The 22,650-nt window shown below is 43.0% G+C and overlaps 1 protein-coding gene across 1 annotated transcript in view; it reads right to left on the reverse strand.

Moving 5' to 3' along the window:
• LOC139277543 (collagen alpha-1(XIV) chain-like) overlaps nucleotides 1–22,650 on the reverse strand; it is a 216,192-nt gene that overhangs the window by 117,854 nt on the left and 75,688 nt on the right. Inside the window, exons 7-13 of the mRNA XM_070896129.1 lie at nucleotides 15,620–15,775; nucleotides 14,198–14,317; nucleotides 12,668–12,832; nucleotides 10,551–10,712; nucleotides 5,818–5,987; nucleotides 3,758–3,887; nucleotides 157–302 (exon numbers count right to left, since the gene is read on the reverse strand). Of these exons, the coding sequence (XP_070752230.1) occupies nucleotides 157–302; nucleotides 3,758–3,887; nucleotides 5,818–5,987; nucleotides 10,551–10,712; nucleotides 12,668–12,832; nucleotides 14,198–14,317; nucleotides 15,620–15,775 (1,049 nt within the window). The remainder of the gene's footprint in view (nucleotides 1–156; nucleotides 303–3,757; nucleotides 3,888–5,817; nucleotides 5,988–10,550; nucleotides 10,713–12,667; nucleotides 12,833–14,197; nucleotides 14,318–15,619; nucleotides 15,776–22,650) is intronic.

Genomic DNA, 22,650 nt, shown 5'->3' on the forward strand with positions numbered 1-22,650 from the left:
TATTATATCATTTGCCATGTAGCTTCAGTATAATTAGATCAAATCCCCATTTGAATGAACATTTTCATTAGGGTTAATCCAATAAGAACTCTTTTAAAGAAAAATACAAAATAAATCTAAAAATATAAAAACAAAACATGAAAATCGTGAAATTACCTCTTTTCCTTCATCTGTTTCATCACTAGAAACTTGCTCGTACAGGATCATATACTGAGTGGCTCCTTCCTGAGGTTGCCATTTAATTCTCATACTGTTATGTGTGACATCATAGATCATAAGATTATTCAGTGATGGGAAAGATACTAAAAATAAAGAATGTTTCAAAATTAAAACCAGCTAGGATATCTTTTTATATGACATTTTTTTATCTGCTATTTACTATGGGAGTTAACCAGTTTATTTTAAATGAGCTAATGACTCTGATAAAATATCAACAAACAATGGCCAGATCAAACTGCTGTTTATCCATAAATATCAGGAGTAATCCCCAGGATTCTACTCCTTAAAGAATAAATAATATCAAAAGAGACAGTCCATTATATAAACATTTTGAAATAAATAAGCAAATGTTGACATTAAATTCTGTTTGCCAGCAGATTAATTCTTCAAAGCCACTTAATTACTTTTTATTTAGAGTATGTTCTCTAATTTTTATGTTAAAAATACTGGGCAGTAATGTAAAGGTTTGATGTACTTATACTGACGTTAACCATAAACAGCATCCAACCGTTTAGGGTTTTAGTGGGAGGAAGCTGCAAGCTGATTGGCAGTTGAATTAGGATTCTGTGAGTGTGCTAGGACCATATTGGTAGGATATAAAAGAATGCATCATAGTCAAATGCACAGAGAGTTCAGGTAGAACAAGTAGTCTGTTTTTGTGTCAAAGGAATTATGACTGTTAGATCACTACATAATATTCAGCTGCTTTAAATATTTATAACCTGTCTCCATTAGGATAGGAATGAGATAGAAGAGTTAAATTTCAGCATAGAATTTAAGTTCTGTGTGCCACTGGGTGTAGTTCATTTATTGACAAAACCTAAAGAATGGCATGCCATAGCAGTAACATTCACTATGGTATATATGATATCGCAACCATGTTGCGGGATGCCCAACTGAGAGGCAATTAGCTACATTAAGAGACATAAGTGAACACAGTTGACAGAAATTTGTGGCAACCCAGAGAAGATTAAGATAGTAGAAGACAAGACGTGCTGCACACAGACTCGTTGGCCTCGATTTTACCAATCTCGGCGGATTCACGGCGGGCAACGTTGGTGGTGGGTCCCGATCCCATTGCTGTCTCCATCCCAGCCTCTGAAATTATTTTCCCTTGATTGGGCTTGTTAAGCCCGCCCAGTGCATTTCCCAGTTAATTAGAGGAAGCGGGTCTGGTGACGTCATTTGATGAAGCATCATCAATCAGTGTCCTTAAAGGGACCATGGCAAACTTTATTTTGACATTTGTGCTGTCAGTGTTTTACAGCATTGAGGTGCTGCAAACACTGACAAGCACTGCACAGAGGTGCAGGACTGCACCTAGGCTCTCCCATGACTTCCTCCATATGCACGCAGGGAGGTCCACTTCCCTTTCAATGGAATGAAAGGACTTCCCTAGGAGATCAACACAACCTGATTGCATATTGCAGAGGAGGGCACAAACAGGGATGTGGTCAGTAGGGCCTGGGTACAGTACCGACAATGATCTCAGTACATCACAAAACTTTACTACAAAGCTACACTCAGCCTCATCCTGCTGTGCCTTTCATCATATCCCATCACTCTGCCTTCCTACCCTACTCCTGCACATCCTTTCTCACAATAACTTACCTTGCACCTCCACCTATCCCTCTCTATCTGCACTATCACATCCCCCATCTCACTAGCCACCCCTCACACCCTCATCCTAGTGCAATCATACCAAGTAGCCACACACTTGGGTGTTATATGCAATGTTCATGTGAAGTTTCTGTTAATGTGGTGTCAAACATTGAAGCCTTTATTTTCAACACTTTGCATTCTTGAACAGATTTGTGTGTACCTTGGGAAGTGGTTAAGTGAGTTGCAGTGAACAGTGAGACATAACTGTACCCCCTGCAATGGTCATGTGTGTGAAAGGAATGGTTTGTGCTTTGTAGGGATGCTTTATGGTGTTAGTGTGAGGTGGTGCATCATGTGGCAGCCTGGGTGTACAACATCAAGTAAAGTAAATCTGGCCAAATGGGGTCGAGTGCTGATGCCCTGTGTGCTGTGCAGTATCAGTTGATTGTGGGGAAGGTTGGTGTTGTTGGAGATGCTGCTGGTGTTCCTGGTGCTGCTGGTGTTGGGGCTGATCGTTATGGGATTTTGAGGATCAAGGTGAGAAAGTATAAAGGGCACACATGCTGATGGAATAAATGGCATGTGAAGTAGAGATGACAGAAGCCATCTGTCAATGGTGAGAGAGATAATGAGGTCAGACTTGATGGAGACTTGTGTAAAGACTTGCAGCATCCTGAATCTGTAGTGAAAATGCAGTTTAGCAAAGCTAGTGGTTAAGGGAACATATCTCAATCAACTGGGAGCTTTGACTTGATATCTGAAGCTGTCAATTCATCAGCTGATTCAACAGCCGCTGACCTCCCGCCTCAGCTTTATCGACGAGGTCTAGGCACAGCCGGAAACCTATGGATGACCTGTCAAATGCAAAAAGCTGGAAAAAAAACATTGACAAGTGGCTGTAAACAAGCCACTAATGATTTTAACTGCCTGTCTCGCCGCTGCGTGTCGTGTCTGCTCAGTGCTGACAGGCCCAACATTTGGTAAAGGTGGGTTCACAACGGGGTCCTGACCCGCTGGGGAAAAAAACCACTTTCCTACCCGACCCACCACTGATCACGCCCACTGACCCCTGCAAAATTCAGCCCATAGAGACGAGCAGAGTGCGGAGCTGCAATTACCACTCCACCAGAAAAGATATGAAGCTTCAGTTAATATGATTTCTGGTAAGCAGGGAACAGAACAGATGGCTGATATATCACAGCACCAAGGGCATTTCAGCGGCACCAGGGAGGGCTGGGTCGGGGATACACCACAGGAGATAAGTAATTGTTATGAGCGATTCAACCCTTAGGTATGGAGACAGGAGGTATGCAGATTAGACCATGAGGATCACCAGGTATTTTGCCTCCCAGGCATCAGGGTGAATGACTTATGAAAGGGGTGTAAGGAAAAACTTAGCATCTTAATCCACATTGCAACCAATGGCACACACAAAACTAGTCCAGCAGTCCTTCAAAGTAATTTCAGAGAGATAGGGCGAGACACTCAAGAATGCTATTTCATCCTTTGAATTACTACCAGTGCCATGTGCAGGAGTAGAGAGATAAACTAAGATTTTAAAATATCTACATATATCTAAGGCTGTGGTTTGGAGGAGAAAAGGTTTCTCGGGAACTGGGTACCTAATGAGAATGAGGAAGTCTGTATTGACCATATATCCTTCAGTTAAGCAGAAGAAGAGCAGGGGTACTTTCAGAACTAGGACTTCTTATTAGAGAAGATATGAAGAATGCATTCAAACGAGTAAGGCTCAGGGATATCGAGGATGCATGAAGGATATTTGCTTTTACTTAACCTCTTAAAATTCCTTCTCGCATTAATAGTTAATGAGAATGCAAGGCAGCATTTACTCCACGCATCAGTATGTCACCCTACTTACAATCTAAATAATATCTCACATTAGAGCTCTTTAACACTAGATGCTTCTGAAACATACATGTAGTTCCTATGCCTCGGAGACCTTCACCAGCAAAACTTTCATAGATAGGAAATACTGCCATTTGATATTCAGTAAGGGAGTGTAAATTCTCTAGGACTACAGATGAAACTGCTCCATCCACAATCACCTGAAAAACAAAAACATTTCATAACTCAAAGTTTAAAAAAGCCTATCAATCATTGTAAATCGACATCTGTAATCTATGTCAATATGATTGTAAAGATCCATACTGATCTATGGTGCTACAAGGAAGGTCTTTGGAAAAATATTTGTTGCCATGCCAGTTCCCTATTCTCCATTCCATTAAACCTCCACCCTGGGCAATCCCGCCCTTTCCCCACCCCTGTACGGTCACATGCACATCCCTATTAGCCACACAATTGGCCCTATTCCCTCCCAACCCCACCAAAGCCCACCCCTCCTATACAGTGCAACCTCCTCTTCAGCTCATGGCAACCTCATGGGACATCTGCTTGTATTTATCAAGTTGTATAATAAGTAAGAATATTTATAGAATAAAGGATGGCGCAGTTGTATGTTCTTCCCAATTAATTTTGAGTATCTCATAGTTCATTTTTTAAACACCATCCCCATTTTGATGCTTAATTCAACTCTACTTTTTCAGTGCAAAAAGTGATTTTGACTTTCCAGGAGCAAACTGTATCATTTAAAATTAAGATTCTACCTCTCTCACACCACCAAAATAGTCCTAATCAAATTCACAAATAATATTCTCTCGTGGTGCATTATCCCTCCCTGTTCACTCAGCAGCCTTTGGCATGGTTGACCATACCAACCTCCTCGAACACTTCTGTGTTGGATTTACCCTCGCTTGGTTCCATTCTTACCTTCCTAATCATAGAAAGAAAATCGTAGCTGAAGCATCTCTAGCAATGGCATTTCTTCCCATCCGCTACCATTATGTCAGGAGTTCATTCTGGGCTCTCTCCACATTCTCATCAACATACTACCTGTTGACGACATCCATTGGGTCAGCTTTCACAAGCACAATGATGACACCGAGCTTTGCTTCTCCAACACTTCATGCATCCATCCACTGTCTCTGTGCTGTCAGACTGCTTCTTCAACATCCAGTTTTGGATCAGGCACAATCTCCTCCAGATGAACATTGGGAAGATACATCCCATTGTTATTAACCCCCACCATAAATTCCATATCCTCCCTGCTGACTCCATTCTCCTCCCCTGCCACTGTCCTCAGGTTGAACCTGTGACTATTTGTCACTTTGACATCCTATTTGGCCTTGAATTGAGCTTCCAACCCCACATCCATTCCTTCATAAAGACCTCCTACTTCCATCTCTGTAACATCACCTGCTTTGTTCCTATCTCAGCCATCTGCAACTGTAACCCTCATCCACATCTTTGTCACCTGTAAACTCGTTTATTCCAAAGCTCTTCTAGAGAGTCTATCCTCCTCCATTAACATCAGCTCATCCAGCTCTGCACTCTATCCTATACCAAGTCCTGCTCACCCATCACCCGTTCTCGCAGACTTTAATTTTCTCCCAGTCCTCCGAATGCAAATTTAAAATTCTCATCCTGTGTTGAAATCCCTCCATGCCTCACCCCTCTTTATTCTTGTAATTTTCTTCAGCACTAACCAACCTCTGACTCTGGACTGTTGTAAATCACCCCAACTTTCTGCCCTACCATTGGTGATTGTGCCTTCAGCGGTCTTGGCAACATGCTCTGGAACTCTTTTCCTAAAACCCTCCAGCTCGTCACCTCACTCGTCACCTTTAAAGAGCCTTTGTAAAAATACACCTCATTGGCCAAGATTTTTCATCCCTTCCAGTATCTCTTTCAGTGGTTTGACATCTTTGTTCCCTTGCACCTCTGTGAAGCACCTTGGGATTTTTTTGACGTTAATGGTGCTATATAAATGTAAATTGCTATTGTTGTTGAATGTATTTTTGTATTTTGATGCAGGTTACTTTGCCTTTGAATTAACCTTGTACTGCAAAAAGTAAAATGGGGCACTGGAGTCTTTTCTTTTCCTATGAATGCTCAGTAATATAGTATTTGACTTGATACCTCTTCCGGTTTTTCGCCTTTAGTTGGATAATATACAACGCGGTATTTTTTTGCTTTCTTTGGGCCATGTGTCCAGCTGACTTTGAAACTTCTGGCTGTTATATTAGATATAATCAAATTCGTTGGTGTTGGATATAAAGCAATAGCACCGTCAGGCTTGTCATGTTCATCTAACAATAAAAGAGAGAAACAACATCAGTAAAAAAAAACACATTTCAAGACAGTTTTATTTTTCTTTGCTTGCTTTGCTGCTTGTTTGGTCACAACACACTAAAACATGTACAACAGCCTTGCTCAACTTTCCTTTCCAGCCAGCATAAGGTTTCTAATCAGTATCAAATGTGGCAAGCCAGGTTGAGTCAGGAGGGAGCTGCCACCACTGCACTGCAGGTGATAGAGGCTTCAAATAAATGTCCCACCAATACCACTGTTGTTATTATGGCCATTGCTTGATCTTCACCCACTAGGCTGGTGATCACGTTTCTCAATTGTAGAGACCAACAGTTTCCCCACTGAAGGTTTGTGTCTTTGGAATACTTGCAGGCTATTGTTGGAGTATTTGAAAGAAGAATGTCATACAAATGCATTAAGAGTTTGTTCACTAATATTAACAATAATTTCTAGCCTTGCGAGTGAAAAACAGAGGCCGCACGGTGTTTACACCCTCCATAAAATCTGTTAATAGTGAAGAATATAATACTTCATTATAAAACAAGTTTGTAATATCCTTCTGCCAGTCACCTAATCTGATCCCTTGCTTACATCACAATGATTTCTACTATACACTCATTGACATCACTCCAAACAAATTTAATCCCATTGTTTATGACGTCATGAGAATCATTCAATTGTGTTCATCTCATGTAATGCCTCCTTTTAATAATCAATTATTTTTATTTAAAAGCATGTGTGGTTTGCAAACTGGCCTACCAGTAAATGCAGAAAAACAATGCATGAACTAACAGGCAGTTAGTCTGGTTTACCAATCTTTCACCATAGCAATTCCCTACTAGAAAACAGCTGCTGCCACTTCCTATGATAATTCAAATCAGATTATTGAACCTAATTACCACTACAATCCGATACTTCCAACATTGACTTCCTAACTCTCCAGAGTGATTCAACTGCTGTCTAAATCTTGTTCAGCTGAAATGGTTCATGGGCCCAGAATTCACGGAAAACAGAGGGTAGGTCTGAGGTACAGCGATGCCAGGTGAGAGGATCAGAATTGAGGTGCAATTTGGTTCCAGCAGGGTTGTGCCCCTTTTCAGCACCATCACAAATCCCAGCATTTTCAAGGATAGGCTCAGAATATACCATGGGTGGGTGTATTAAATCCAATTTATCCAATATCACACAATATATGTTTCACAATTATATCCTTAGCAAATATGGATGCCAAGAATGTCTGGAGTCCCTGGTATCATTGTTGCGAGGGATAGAGTGGGAGTGTTTGACACTTTCAAGGCTGATTCTGCAGTGCAATTGGTTGCAATGTTGCTGAAACTGGTAGAAGGAAACACCGGAAATGTTTTAAAGATTTGAAACATTATCAGAGTCCTGAACACCTGCTAACTCTATTGTAAGGTGCAAATAGCAAAATTCCTCCTCATGCTGCTGTGCTCGAAAGGGAATAATGCCTGGCCAGGATTGGCAAATTCGGGACTTCCGATGGGACAAAGGACTGCTCCACCCAGATTTGCACCCCTGGAACCTTCCCAGGAATTTCACGGTCCAAGTGTTTCGACTCCTTCACCAACTAGTTTATCTGGAGGCCTGCAGTGAAACATTGAATTATGATTGGCCAATGGAAATGACATTTTTCAGTGTAATATATACTTAGCAAGTTCTATACTTTCGACAAGGTCCCACACAAGAGATTAATGTGCAAAGTTAAAGCACATGGGATTGGGGGTAGTGTGCTGACGTGGACTGAGAACTGGTTGGCAGACAGGAAGCAAAGAGTAGGAGTAAATGGGTACTTTTCAGAATGGCAGGCAGTGACTAATGGAGTACTGCAAGGTTCTGTGCTGGGGCCCCAGCTGTTTACACTGTACATTAACGATTTAGACGAGGGGATTAAATGTAGCATCTCCAAATTTGCGGATGACACTAAGTTGGGTGGCAGTGTGAGCTGCGAGGAGGATGCTATGAGGCTGCAGAGTGACTTGGATAGGTTAGGTGAGTGGGCAAATGCGTGGCAGATGAAGTATAATGTGGATAAATGTGAGGTTATCCACTTTGATGGTAAAAACAGAGACAGACTATTATCTGAATGGTGACAGCTTAGGAAAAGGGGAGGTGCAATGAGATCTGGGTGTCATGGTACATCAGTCATTGAAGGTTGGCATGCAGGTACAGCAGGCGGTTAAGAAAGGAAATGGCATGTTGGCCTTCATAGCGAGGGGATTTGAGTACAGGGGCAGGGAGGTGTTGCTACAGTTGTACAGGGCCTTGGTGAGGCCACACCTGGAGTATTGTGTACAGTTTTGGTCTCCTAACTTGAGGAAGGACATTCTTGCTATCGAGGGAGTGCAGCGAAGGTTCACCAGACTGATTCCCGGGATGGCAGGACTGACCTATTAAGAAAGACTGGATCAACTGGGCTTGTATTCACTGGAGTTCAGAAGAATGAGAGGGGACCTCATAGAAACATTTAAAATTCTGACGGGTTTAGACAGGTTAGATGCAGGAAGAATGTTCCCATTGTTGGGGAAGTCCAGAACCAGGGGTCACAGTCTAAGGATAAGGGGTAAACCATTTAGGACCGAGATGAGGAGAAACTTCTTCACCCAGAGAGTGGTGAACCTGTGGAATTCTCTACCACAGAAAGTTGTTGAGGCCAATTCACTAAATATATTCAAAAAGGAGTTAGATGTAGTCCTTACTACTAGGGGGATCAAGGGGTATGGCGAGAAAGCAGGAATGGGGTACTGAACTCATTGAATGGTGGTGCAAGCTCGAAGGGCCGAATGGCCTACTCCTGCATCTATTTTCTATGCTTCTATGTTTCTATACTGCATCTAGTCACAGCAATAAGAATCCTCATTTCCGGGCTAAGCATTATCCTAGGATCAATTCAAGGATAGTAAAGTGTAAAACACAACAGCTCCCAATATTCCAGGAGGACTGCTCCACCCCACCTGCCATAGGCCCAGGCCAGAGAACCCACCCCAAATCTTCATGGCCAGGGTGGGCATACCAGCGATGCCTGCCTTCAAACACCCAAAATGTGATAGCAAGCCATGCCTCTCCAACTGTGGAGATGTGGCCCCGCAGAAACAGATCCCCTTTGGAATTAATTACCCTTTTCAGGTATTGGTGAGGCCGCACCTGGAGTACTGCGTGCAGTTTTGGTCACCTTACTTAAGGAAGGATATACTAGCTTTGGAGGGGGTACAGAGACGATTCACTAGGCTGATTCCGGAGATGAGGGGGTTACCTTATGATGATAGATTGAGTAGACTGGGTCTTTACTCGTTGGAGTTCAGAAGGATGAGGGGTGATCTTATAGAAACATTTAAAATAATGAAAGGGATAGACAGGATAGAGACAGAGAGGTTGTTTCCACTGGTCGGGGAGACTAGAACTAGGGGGCACAGCCTCAAAATACAGGGGAGCCAATTTAAAACCATTTGAGAAGGAATTTCTTCTCCCAGAGGGTTGTGAATCTGTGGAATTCTCTGCCCAAGGAAACAGTTGATGCTAGCTCATTGAATGTATTCAAGTCACAGATAGATAGATTTTTAACCAATAAGGGAATTAAGAGTTATGGGGAGCGGGCGGGTTAGTGGAGCTGAGTCCAGCCATGATCTTGTTGAATGGCGGAGCAGGCTCGAGGGGCTAGATGGCCTACTCCTGTTCCTAATTCTTATATTCTTATGTTCTTATGTTCTTATTAATGTTGGGGAAGTCCAGAACCAGGGGTCACAGTCTAAGGATAAGGGGTAAGCCATTTAGGACCGAGATGAGGAGAGACTTCTTCATCCAGAGAGTGGTGAACCTGTGGAATTCTCTGCCACAGAAACTTGTTAAGGCCAATTCACTAAATATATTCAAAAAGGAGTTAGATGTAGTCCTTACTACTAGGGGGATCAAGGGGTATGGCGAGAAAGCAGGAATGGGGTACTGAAGTTGCATGTTCAGTCATGAACTCATTGAATGGCGGTGCAGGCTTGAAGGGTCGAATGGCCTACTCCTGCACCTATTTTCTATGTTTTCTATGTCTATACAATTCGGCTGCTGCTAATGGCCCATAGCATCTCATGAATGCCCAGTTTTGAGCTGCTAGATCTGTTCTGAATCTATCCCATTTAGAGCGGTAGTTGTGCCACACAACATAATGGCAGTGCAGGCTCGAAGGGCCGAATGGCCTACTCCTACACCTATTTTCTATGTTTCTATGTATTTCTCCCCCATAGAACATCGCTGAAAAGTCATGTCATTATGTCATTGGAAGGCCATATTTTTCAATGAAGTCATCACTTCCTTTTGCATGTTTAAGAAAAAAGCACAATGATACTTGAAAGGCCCCATTGAGAGCTTTCAATGTAAATGAGGCAGCTGCACTGGCTGAAATTTGAATAATGAAGAGGTCAAAGTAGGGTTCCTGCACTCAGCGCAAACATGGATAGATTCCTATCGACCAAAAGGCATTTCGTTCACAACAGGTTTATGCAGCAAAAGGGAACAAGTTGCATCTTTTAAGAAACACAATTAATTTAAATTATTACTTTCCACTTTGGTTGCCTTTGCCTTCATCTGTCCACAAAGAATCTTTGTGAGTCTGTCACTAAGTGAGTCAAGAAGACTAAACTCAAGTACATTGTGCACATGGAGTTCAAGTGGATCGGATGCGATTTGTTTCAGCTCAGCTTCATCAGCATTCTTTACACCTAGAACAAAAAAAGTACCACCACTATCAGCCAAAGGAGACTGTGTCCTGTGGATAATTCAACACTGCTTTGTTAAAAATCCTGTCTCCTTGTCGCTGTCCTACAAGCATAAAATCCCAAAGCCTTGTCTTTAGGATTGGGTGGCTGGGGCGGGTGGAAGTGGAAGATGGTGTTGCTTGATGGATTGATGTTGGCTAGAACACTATGAGAACTCCCTTGATCATCTTCAAATTGTGCCACGGGATCTTTTACATCTACCTAAGCAGATAGATAGAGCCTCGGTTTAATCTCTCAACCAAAAGGTGGCACCTCCGATCATGAAATGAAATGAAATATCAGCTTGGATCAAATGTTCAAATTCTTTAATGGGGCTTCAATCCATAATCTTCATATACAGAGGTGACAATGCTATGGTCTCTGCATTAGTTACGTCTCTATGGGATAGATACTCATCTTTACGGCCTGAACATTAAGCATTGCATGGGTGGAGTGTCGGAACTGACAACTGTTACAATAATAATAATTTTTATTTATATAGTGCCTTTAACGGCAGCCAAATTGCGCACGCAGATAGACACAGGCGACAAAATTTTTTTTTAAAGAAATTCAAATTACATTGTAAATAATATAATATAATAAGGAGTATACAATAGTAAGATCAGTATAATTAATTATAATTAAACAAAATTAAATAATATATACCATAATTATAAATTAAGTTAAAATTAGAAAATCAGCATTTGAATCAAATTAAATCAGTTATTAGCTTTCTTTAAGATTCATTCCCTGTCCAGTGATTCAATTAATATAGAAGAACCAATCACCGCCCTCCATCCTTGTGATACTGTTGCTGGGAACATCGCACTCTTTTAAAAGAGCCTGCCTGGTTTTCTTTAATATAAATTTAATATAAATGAAAGGAAAATCAGAAAGGTTCGGTTACAGGTATGCAATCCACCACCCGATTTTCCTCTTTGTACTTTACCCAGAAGATGTGCAATACCCAGGGAGCCCAAGTTATTTTCTATTTTAATTGGCTATTTTTATTATTCACCAATCATTTTTTCCCCAATATAAATTTTCTCGCCAATCACTTTACACCAAAAAAATCTGAGGTACAGTCACTATAATAGTACCAGAGACTACCACTAAAATTTATATTTGCATAACAGAGAAAAACAAAATCACAAAACACTCCACATCCCTCCTTCACTAAACCCAGATTGTGAGGGTGATGCTGCTGGCACTCATCATCGCAGCCACCTCCATCCAGAACTACTGGATATTCTTCCTGGTGATGCTCCTGTGGGTGCTGGGGAACAGTACCTCCCTCCTTGTCCTGACTTTCTCCACCAGGACCTGTAGGAGGTAGCCCTCCGACTTGTTCTCCTACTTAATCCTTCTTCCAGCAATGCAACAAGAAAATCAGGCAGCTGGAAATACAACCTCGCTTTAAGAGCGGGGATGTTAGGGAGGCTTGTTGTTTGCCTCGCCCCCCACCGTAACCTACAGGGATACAGACCAAGAGCTGGAAAGTGGGATTAGGCTGGATAGCTCTATTTTGGCCAGCACAGACACAATGGGTTGAATGGCCTCCCTCTGTGCTGTAAATTTCTATCATTCTATGAATCACCCCCTCCAATTCCTGCTCGAAGTTAAAACCAGGACTTTAGTTTGTAAGTTATGTAATTCAAAATATACTTTAAGAAAGGTAAGAGATGACCTAAATATTGAAAAATGAGAGTAAAAAAAAATCAATTAGAAATGTATTTAGTCAGCTTTTTCTATATGACTGTCTCAGAACATTGGTCTGAAATCAGTCAGACCTTTAGGTGATCAATATGCCACCGTATCCCTCAGAATTACTGTAAAGTACCACAGTAGATGTTGAAAGGGGCAATTATGCACTTCTAGATTTCCCCATGCAGTAGAAGTTACAGAAAGTTTATACTCACCAATAGCAAATATTTCAACGCCAGCATTTTTCAGGCTTTGAGCTGATGAGTTGACATCATCCTGTGACTTCCCATCGGTAAGCAGAATCAAGTATTTTGCAGTTTCTGGTCGAGCACCAGCTGAAGCTTTTAGGGTGTTTTTGAAAACATGATTCAAGGCAAGAGCTAAAGAAACAGAAGCAGTGAAATCAATTTTAGAAATATATATATATATATATATATGCACAATCGTCAAAGACTGTTTTCACTGATTAACAAATCAGTAACAAGAGGGCACAGACTTGGGATTATCACTCGAAGGACAAAGGAGGTGGTTAGGAGATTTTACTTTCTGACAAAGAGAGGAGTCTAAGTGGAACAGGATTTCTGAAATCAGGAGAAAGGGTCCACTGTGGGAGGGGGCAGAAACCTCCTGGCCAAAAAAGTAGACATGGAGGCAAAGGCAGGAAAAAAGAGCTCAGCGTCATGTCGTATTCGAAATCGATTAAAATGGGGGTGTAAGGGGAAGATGCTGAGGATGGATCGTTCATGGTCAAATAGGGGAGGTCAGAGGTGATGGTGAAAATACAATAAGAAGGGAGATTGAAAGGAGGGATGAGGTCAGAAGAGGGATCAGGAGACACGTTGGCATCCAAGAGTCATTAACCCTTGCAGTCCTCGCTACTGAAAAAAAGAAAAATGTTTCTTGTTAAAGCGCCCGATGAGGTGAATGATGAAATGGAACTGAGCACCAGGTGAGCTCTAAAATGAAATTAGTCAGTGTTTCTGAAGAGAAAGGCCGAGAGCATGCATATGGTGGCGCATGGTGGACAGGGTGGATCTCATGAGATGGATAAGATCAATGGTTAGAGCAACATTGAATATCACAGAGATATCTGTGAACATGGGTGGATCCAAAACCGGAGATTTAAGCTGGAATTCATAGGGAATGAGCCTGAGCTGGAGGCAGAAGCTGACAAAAAAAGTTGTGGCTGCGAAAGTGAGTTTTGCGAACACATGATCCAGTTAAAGAGTTTGTCCCGACACAGATGTGATGGGCCAAATGGCCTTCTTCTGTATTGTAATTTCTATGATAATTCATGCCAAATCATGGATAGTTTTATCCACTGGATTTATCCTCGCTAGGAACAGTAGAGACTACCCAAATTCATTTTATATAAAGCCTTTCATTCAGCATAACAAGGAGACTTTCATACCACTAGGCTGGGTTTAAGTCTAACCTGGTAAAAGGGCAGTGTTTTAATCCAACAGGTCAGGCCAACTGGTGTTAAAATCAGAAGTAAAACTTGAGACAATATGTTAGCTTGGTAGCCAAAAATGTCAACAAAAATTTGTGAGCTTGAAGTGCCTAACCTTTTAGCATGTATCAGAACAACCTATGTAGCTTGCATTAAAGTCCCAAACCAATGCAAAAGAAATGTCCAAAAGTCTTGAAACTTCAATGATGTTCATAATTTGGCAAATATTTAACCCAAATGGAAAATCACGCTACCTCTGGAAGTTACTATTGTATTATTAGCGATAATATACCTGTATATGTGTTGCCTCCCTTGTAGCGTATTTTTTGAACTGCTTCTAGCACTTCATTCTTGGTAGAATAGGCATTCAGGTCCCACTCTGTCCTTGGTTCTCCACTGTATTGAGTTAAACCTGTTATAAGAAGAGCAATCTTTAACAGTGAGAGTGCTGTGTTACTGGACATCACACATTATTTTGTACATTTTCCTCCCTATATTAAGTTACGGATACACCACAAAAGTGTATTGAAGGACTGAAAGTATGTCTATGCCTCACTCAGTATGCTCTCACTTGTGCAGAAAGAACTTTTTGTCTGTTCCTCATTTCTCTTATCTCCTGAAGGCACTGACTAGGATACCATTCCACGGACGGCAACAGCTCTCCAATATCTTGCTCAAGTGGCCTTCCTTCACGTGTGAGCCCAATGATACCACAACTAAGCCTGACCCCTTGTCCTCACCCAATATCTACACTTATACAATTTCTAGCTCGGGTCACCAATCAGCAATCAAGAGCGAGAATCCTGCCTGATTTCTCCCTGCTCTCACCCACCGTTTTCGCACAAGGCTGAAAAGGGTAATTACAGCATCACTACTGCTGCCCAGATCAGACTAGCTGACTTAGCATTGAGATGGAGAACATTTTGAATCTACAATTATACAATTTTTTTGTAATTCAATATTTATTTCACTTCTTCTGCATCTCCACGTTGCTGTGCTCTCATTCAAAGAGACTAAAGGGATATAATGGATTACTCAATGAAACTTCAGCATAGTTCTCAGCTGTAGTTCAAAAAAGGGTTGTAACATATCAGGTGACATTAGCAGAGGGATAAGGTATAAATCAAAAAGGGTTTTGTTGTAGTGAAAGGAGTTGCTCAAATCTCATCAGGAGTAATGTGTGCATATCTTCTGCTGCTACTGCCCATGGAGATGGGCACTAAAACAAGCCAAATAATCTGAGGCAAAGAATAGCAGCATTTGCTGCCAGTATTTCCACCCTGTCAAAGCAGAATGGTCCAGAAATGCCTGGGCCTTGGGTATGATACAAGAATGTACATCCGTCTAGGGGTGGGGGCTAAGTTTGAAATGGGACCTGGTTTCATTATGTCCCTATCTCACTTATTATTGTTGTGAAATTTCAATGGAGGGAGTGGGTACATCTTGCAGCCAAACCACACCCCATCCACCCCCACCCACCAAACATGATTTCACTCAAAGAAGTGGGACTAGTAGGATGATATCCTCATGCCAGAGATCATATCTGTTCCATTTTTAATGCAACTAGGAGAAAGCATGCCTTCTTGAAAGTATTCTTCTTCTTGATTATATGTGTACGTTAAGTCTTTCCTTTAATTAAATAGTACAGATGGTAAAGGAAAAACAGTCAAACTAGAGTATTAAGTTTTAAGCAATAGACACGTGCAGTACTTACCAATTCTAATTCCATTCACAGTAACATGAAAAGGTGTAATTAAGTTTATCAAAAACTGACGCACCAATCGGAAGTTTACTCTGCCAATACTCCAAGACCCATCGATTAGAATTATAATATCTGCAGCAGTACTCAACTGGCACTTGAACTGAGATCCTGCAATGTTATGACAATGGTCTTTATTTTAACACTGTGCTGCTGCAGGTAGGAAATGTTAACAAAGGTTAAAGCAGTAGACAGAAGAATGTCATATAGATGTGTGAATCATTCATACACTGACATTGATATTCAGCCTCGTATTACAAAAAAGATTCAGAAAGGTTACACTACAGTTTTATTGTTTAGAAACAATATTAGTACCAAAGATTAAAATAAGAGTCCAAATTACAGAAGCTATAGAGGCAAATTTTACAGTTTAGCATTCTCCTTGCTGAGTGTCACATGACCTCCATTAAATAATATGAATGGACGGAAGACCAAACACGCATGTTGTTCTCCACACCCAAATTCTCAAAATGTACGCTCATCACAGAAAGCTCTGTGCTGGTTGTGATAAATCGTAAAATTCAACCCAATGTAATGACATACATATAAAAGTAAGCATTAGAAAACCGCAAAAGCTTGGACATTTCTTTCAACACTACAGAAATTACCCCCAGACCGACTGGTGCCTGGCTTGGGGGCATGTAACCATTGTACTCTTGGAATCTGAGTTTTATAATGATAAATTGAAGGAAGAAGGAAAGCTGTATCCAATGCAAACTAAGGTAAAGTGTGGCGTGAGTGCCTGCAGGGTTCACATCTGCAGCTTTAGGAATGTCTGTTGAGATATAGGTATCCAGATTGAGCCAATGACTTGCTTCAGCATTATAATGTTCTAACTTTTACACTTCCAACCACTGTAGTGAAAATATTACATGATTAAAAAATTGATTTTTGAACTTAAATAAACAGAATTCAGAATTTACAATGTTTCAGTTTTACAATCCGTTTTTGATGCAATGACAGTTTATCCTTAACATATTTAAGTAATGAGACATTTTTGTATCTCACCAATTTCTTTTCATCAGCTGGGTGTCTGACCCACATGGAAACCCATCACCATAACAGTTTGCAAACCAAGCTGGTCTACCCAATATGGAATGCATATTCTCTTCCAATAGGAAACACTCCACTTACCAAAGTTCAATTAGCTTAAATGCAGACTGGCAGAGCCAAGGCTTATGGGTCCTCTAAATGTGCACTGGACTGTAGCTAGCTGAATAATGGTAAGATCCCCACTTAGGACAAACTTAGTGTTATGTAATGATGTGTGTATCGTCCCAGTACCTTAAATGTAATGTAAGCACAGAGGGCGCTGTGGTGGGAAACCTGGTAGTACCTGCAACAGGCGCTATATAAGGCTGGACAACACACCTGAGAGGCGCTCTGGAGCTGTTCAATAAAGGACGAAGGTCACAGCAGTTAGACTTACACCAGACCGTGTGAAGTCAGTGATTTGTGTGCTACATACACCACATTGGCAACGAGGAAGCGGACGAACTCCATGCAACCATGGCTACTCTGGGCTCGCTGAAGGATTTTACCGTGGACAATGATTGGGAGGCCTTTACGGAAAGGCTCGAGTACTACTTCACAGCAAACGACCTGACGGAGGACACATACGCAATGAGAGAGAAGCGTAAGGCGATATTACTCTCCAGTTGTGGAGATGAGATTTACTGTCTCGTCAGGGATTTGCTGGCACCCGGGAGCGCCAGGGACAAGTCATACGAGGAGCTGACTGAACTCATTCGTGACCAGTTGAAACCGAAGGAGAGAATCCTCATGGCCAGATACAAATTTTACCATCACTGCAGATCTGAGGGCCAGGATATCATCAAATATGCTGCGGACCTCAGGAGACTCGAGGCGCCGTGTGATTTTGGCGCACACCTTGACGAGGCTTTGCGGGACGTTTTCGTTATGGGGATTGGCCATGAGGGCCTCCTTCACAAGCTGCTGGCCATGGAACCCACAGTCACTCTGACAAAGGCCATCACCATCAGCCGGGCATATATGACCTCAACTTGCAGCACCAAGCAAATAATCCACACAGTCTCGAATCCGGCAGGCACTGTCCACAGGATAGCGCCCACCACGGACAAAACTGCAGAATGTGGCTCTGCCCGGGGCAGAGAGCACGGACCTCGGGATCCTGGAACTCAGAGTCCGCTGAGGGGGGCCAATCAAGCAGCACCATGCTGGCGTTGTGGAGGAAGCCATGGGGCTCACCGGTGCAGGTTTGCGGAGTACATGTGCAATACCTGCCACGTTAAAGGCCATCTTCAGCGTATGTATAAAAGAAATCGGACTCACCATGTGGCTGAGGAGATGGGGGATGATCCACTGTTCAGCGAGGAGCAGGTAGAAGATGATGAGGTGTTGGGACTGTACACGTGTACCGACGATTCGCCCCCAGTGATAAGGGAAGTAAACATCAACGGAGTCCCTGTGAGCATGGAAGTGAACACGGGCTCGGGTCTGTCGTTGATGAGTCGGAGAACTTTTGATAAACTGTGGATTAACCCAGCTGCACGACCCAAGCTGGTCCCGGTCACGGTGAAGCTGCGTACCTACACCAGGGAACTAATACCTGTTCTTGGCAGAGCGATGGTGCAGGTATCCCACGGGGACGAGACGCACGGTTTACCTTTGTGGGTTGTTGCAGGCGATGGGCTGACACTCCTCGCCGGAGGTGGATGGGGACGGTCCTTGGGAGCTGGGAAGACTTCACCACCACAGGCTGTTGCTCCCCGGGGTGCTGCCGTGCCCCGGGTACCCAGAGAGCAGCGCCGACCGAGCTGGAGCTGCAGCCTCAATCCACCCACAGGCAAGCAGAGCAAGCCCCAGCCCCGGACCTCACACAGAGATCCTGCAGCCCCAGCCCCCACAGGCAAGCAGCCCTGCACAGAAGGGCCTAGTGGGGGCGGAGTTAGCTGGCGGGGTGCGAGGGATCCAGGATGGCCGGCGGTTCGGAAGAGCCCCGCCGAGGAGCTGTTAGTGTCGGGCAGCGGCAGCAGCTGGAGGTCAGCGGCCACGGCGGCCGCATGGGAGGCGGCAAGTACGGCCGCTGGAGAGGCCACGACGGCCACAGGAGAGGCGGCAAGTCAGGTGGCAGTGGAGGGGAGCGGAGGCTGCGACGGCGGAGGGCATCCGGAGCAGCAGAGAAGAAGATGGCGGCGGCATCGTGCTCAAAGCAGCAGAGCATCAAAGATGGCGGCGCCCAAGGAGAAGCCCCGTGGAATCCTCCTGCATCAAAGATGGCGCTTTAAAAAGGAAATGCACCTGGGAGTCTTAAAAGGGCCTTACCAAGAGGTGGTCCCCACAAAGGACTTCTGTAAGGCAGAGCGAGTCTAAAATGAGCTATGTTAATGTGAGATGGCGAATTTATAATAAGAATTAATTTTTTAATGCTGAATGGCCACTGTATTTGTGTAAAATAATGGATGAAGTACAATTAATGATCACGGCTAACAAGGAAATCAAAGATCCGTTACCAGTCAATAACTAGTTAATGTACCAGCTAAAATGTACCATACTAATACACTGTCTATGCCTACCTGCCTTCCGTTGGACAAGTGTGATGTTGTGTAATGATGTGTGTATCGTCCCAGTACCTTAAATGTAATATAAGCACTATGCCACACCACAGAGGGCGCTGTGGTGGGAAACCTGGTAGTACCTGCAACAGGCGCTATATAAGGCTGGACATCACACCTGAGAGGCACTCTGGAGCTGAACAATAAAGGACGAAGGTCAGAGCAGTTAGATTTACACCAGACCGTGTGGAGTCAGTGATTTGTGTGCTACATACACCACACTTAGCTGTTAGCTTGCAGGATTATCTGGAGTTGAACGGGAATAGTCTCAGCCCCTAGTTTATCACATTAACAAATGTCAGCAATGGCGGGTTTTTACATTTCACTATATGATGACAACTTTTGCATAAACAACACTTTATTACAAGAATATGCATTCTTTTGTTTTCTATTTCATTTCATGTAAATCCTGATCTCAGTTCAGGGTTTCATCCATGCTGAATTCCTTAGAATTTTCAGATTCTGTTTGTTAAATTCCTTTGCTTCTAATTTTGAGCTATAACATACAAGCAAATTTCCTGATATTATCTATTAGAGCATTTAATGGGGAATTGTTGATGAAAACTCCTCAATTTACCATCATACGGGAATGCCACAGTTTCATATAAGTAACACTTTGGCACCGACCTTTTAGGAATTTGAATAAGAGATCAGCTGTGATAATCACATTTTTGCAATTTAACATCCTCTTGACTCCTACATGCAATCCAGTAATCTAGAGGTGTTGAAAGGAAACTTATGGCCAACACAGCTTCATAGTTTCTGAATTGTCCATCCTTGTGCAGGAGTTACTAGCTGAGACGACACAATTTTAGGTTGTGTGTGCATTCCTCCCACATCTCTCCCTTTCAATTTACACAACAGAAAATACATTTGGGATGATATAACCAGATGGGTGAGGGCTATCTGCACCACCTGAAGAGCCAACTTCCATTAGTGGTACTGCAAGCAGAAGGGGAGCAGTAAAAACACTTTGGTGGGTAAATGTTCACAAGGTTCCCACTGTTACATATATTTCTGGCTTGGCTTAGAATCACACCTGAGAAACTTGTCAGGCTGATATTAAACATCTATAACAAATCCCTGAGCACTGTTAAAATGGGGAGGAAACTGGCAGAATGGTTTAGATTAGGGGGAGACAAGGATGCAGACTGTCTCCTGCTTTATTTAATCTAGTACTGGAAACAGTAACAAATGTACTAAAATATGACATTGGAGGAGTTTCCTTATGTTATTAAACAATCTTGGATTTGCTGATGGCATTGTCCTTATAGCAATATCTAAAGCAGAAACTTAGGTTGAGATTTTCCAGGGTGTCAGTGGGCGCGATCAATGGTGGGTCGGGTGGGAAAGTGTTTTTTCCCCCCAGCGGTCAACCCGCCGCCACACGCCTTTACCAAATGTCAGATCAGGCAGTGCTGAGCAGACCTGACATGCAGCATTGGGGAAGCCAATTTAAATGATTAGTGGCTTGTTTATAGCACTTAATGGTTTTAAACTGACCTTTTGAATTTGGCAGTTTGCCCATGAGTTTCATGCTGTTGCTGGACCACGTCTGTGAAGCTGAGGCGGGAGATCAGTGGCCATTGAATCAGCTGATGAGTTGACAGCTTCAAATGTCAAGTAAAAGCACCCACCTTACAAAGATATCTTCCCTCAGCCACAAGCTCTTCGTCACTGCATTTCCACAACAGATTCACCATGCTGCAAGTCTTTACACAAGTATCCATCACGTCTGCCCTCATTACCTTGGTCACCAATGACAGATTGCTTCTGTCATCTCTACTTCACCTGCCATCTATTCCATCAGCATGGCTGCCCTTTATACTCTCTCACCTTGATCCTCAAAATCTCACCACGATCATCCCCAACACCAGCAGCACCAGGCACATCAGCAGCACCAACAACCACACCAACCTTCCCCGCAATCAACTGATGTTGCATAGGACAGAGGGCATCATCACCCGAGCACATTGCTTATCGGGAGGCCAGGGATGGCCTCACCATGACCAGATTTACTTTACTTAATGATATACACTCTGGCAGCCACATGATGCACCAGGTAGGCACCACCCCACACCAACACCACAAAGCATCCCTACAATGTCGAAGCCACTCCTTTTGCACTCATCACCATTGCAGGGGGTACCCTTATGTCTCACCATCCACTGCAATTCACTAAGCTACTTCCAAAGGTGCACATAGATCTGTCCAAGAACGCAAAGTGGTGAAAATAAAGGTTTCAATATTTGACACCACATTAACAGAAACTTTACATGGACATTGCATAAAACACCCATGTGTGTTGTTAGTTGCTATGATTGCACTAGGATGAGGGCGAGTGTGAAAGGTGGCTAGTGAGATGGGGATGTGATAATACAGATAGAAATAGAAGGGTGGATGACCAAGCTTTGTTGGTGTGAGTAAGGATATGCAGGGAAGGCAGAGTGATGGGGATGAGGTTGAGTGTGGCTTTGTATGAATGTTTCATGATCTACTAAGATAATTGAAATGTTTGTGGCACTGCACCCAGGTCCTCCTGACCACATCGCTGCTTGTGCCCTCCTCTGCAATGTGCAACCAGGCTATGTTGATCTCCTAGGGAGGTTTCTTCCACCCATGGAAAGGGAATACGACTTCCCTGCATGATGTGACTCCTTCCATATGCGAGAGTCTGGGTGCAGCCCTGCACCTCTGTGCAGTCATTGTCAGTGTTTGCAGCAGCTCAATGCTGTAGAACACTGACAACACAATGGTCAAAATCAATTTGGACATGGTCCCTTTAAGGAAACCGTGATGACGAGTCATCAAATGACGTCACCAGACCAGCTTCCTCTAATTGGCCCAGGAAACGCACTGGACAGGCTTAACAGGCCTAATCAAGGGAAATTCGTTTCATCGAGTAGGATGAGACAGCAACTGGGTTGAGACCCGCCACCAACATCGCCCGCCATGGCCCCGCCAAGGTCAGCAAAACCCCGGCATAACTGATGAGGTGTATGTGGAGAAAATCATGTCACGTTATAATTGAAGGGAATGCAGTGAACAGATGGGAAGGTTGGTGGGTTAGTGTCAGGAGTTGTGAAAAAGACATCAAAAGAAGGATTAGACTTGCTTTTGCTGATTTTGGAAGGTTATAGGATATAATGAACAGGGTTGATAAAGGGGAACCAGTGGATGTGGCGTATTTGGACTTCCAGAAGGCATTTGACAAGGTGCCAAATAAAAGGTTACTGCACAAGATAAAAGTTCATGGGTTATGGGTAATATATTATGGATATATAATGGATAGAGGATTGGCTAATTAACAGAGAACAGAGAGTCGGGATAAATGGTTCATTCTCTGGTTGGCAACCAGTAACTAGTGGGGTGCCGCAGGGATCAGTGCTG

Source organism: Pristiophorus japonicus, chromosome 12 (genome assembly GCF_044704955.1).
Source record: "Pristiophorus japonicus isolate sPriJap1 chromosome 12, sPriJap1.hap1, whole genome shotgun sequence".
Lineage (NCBI taxonomy): Eukaryota > Metazoa > Chordata > Chondrichthyes > Pristiophoridae > Pristiophorus > Pristiophorus japonicus.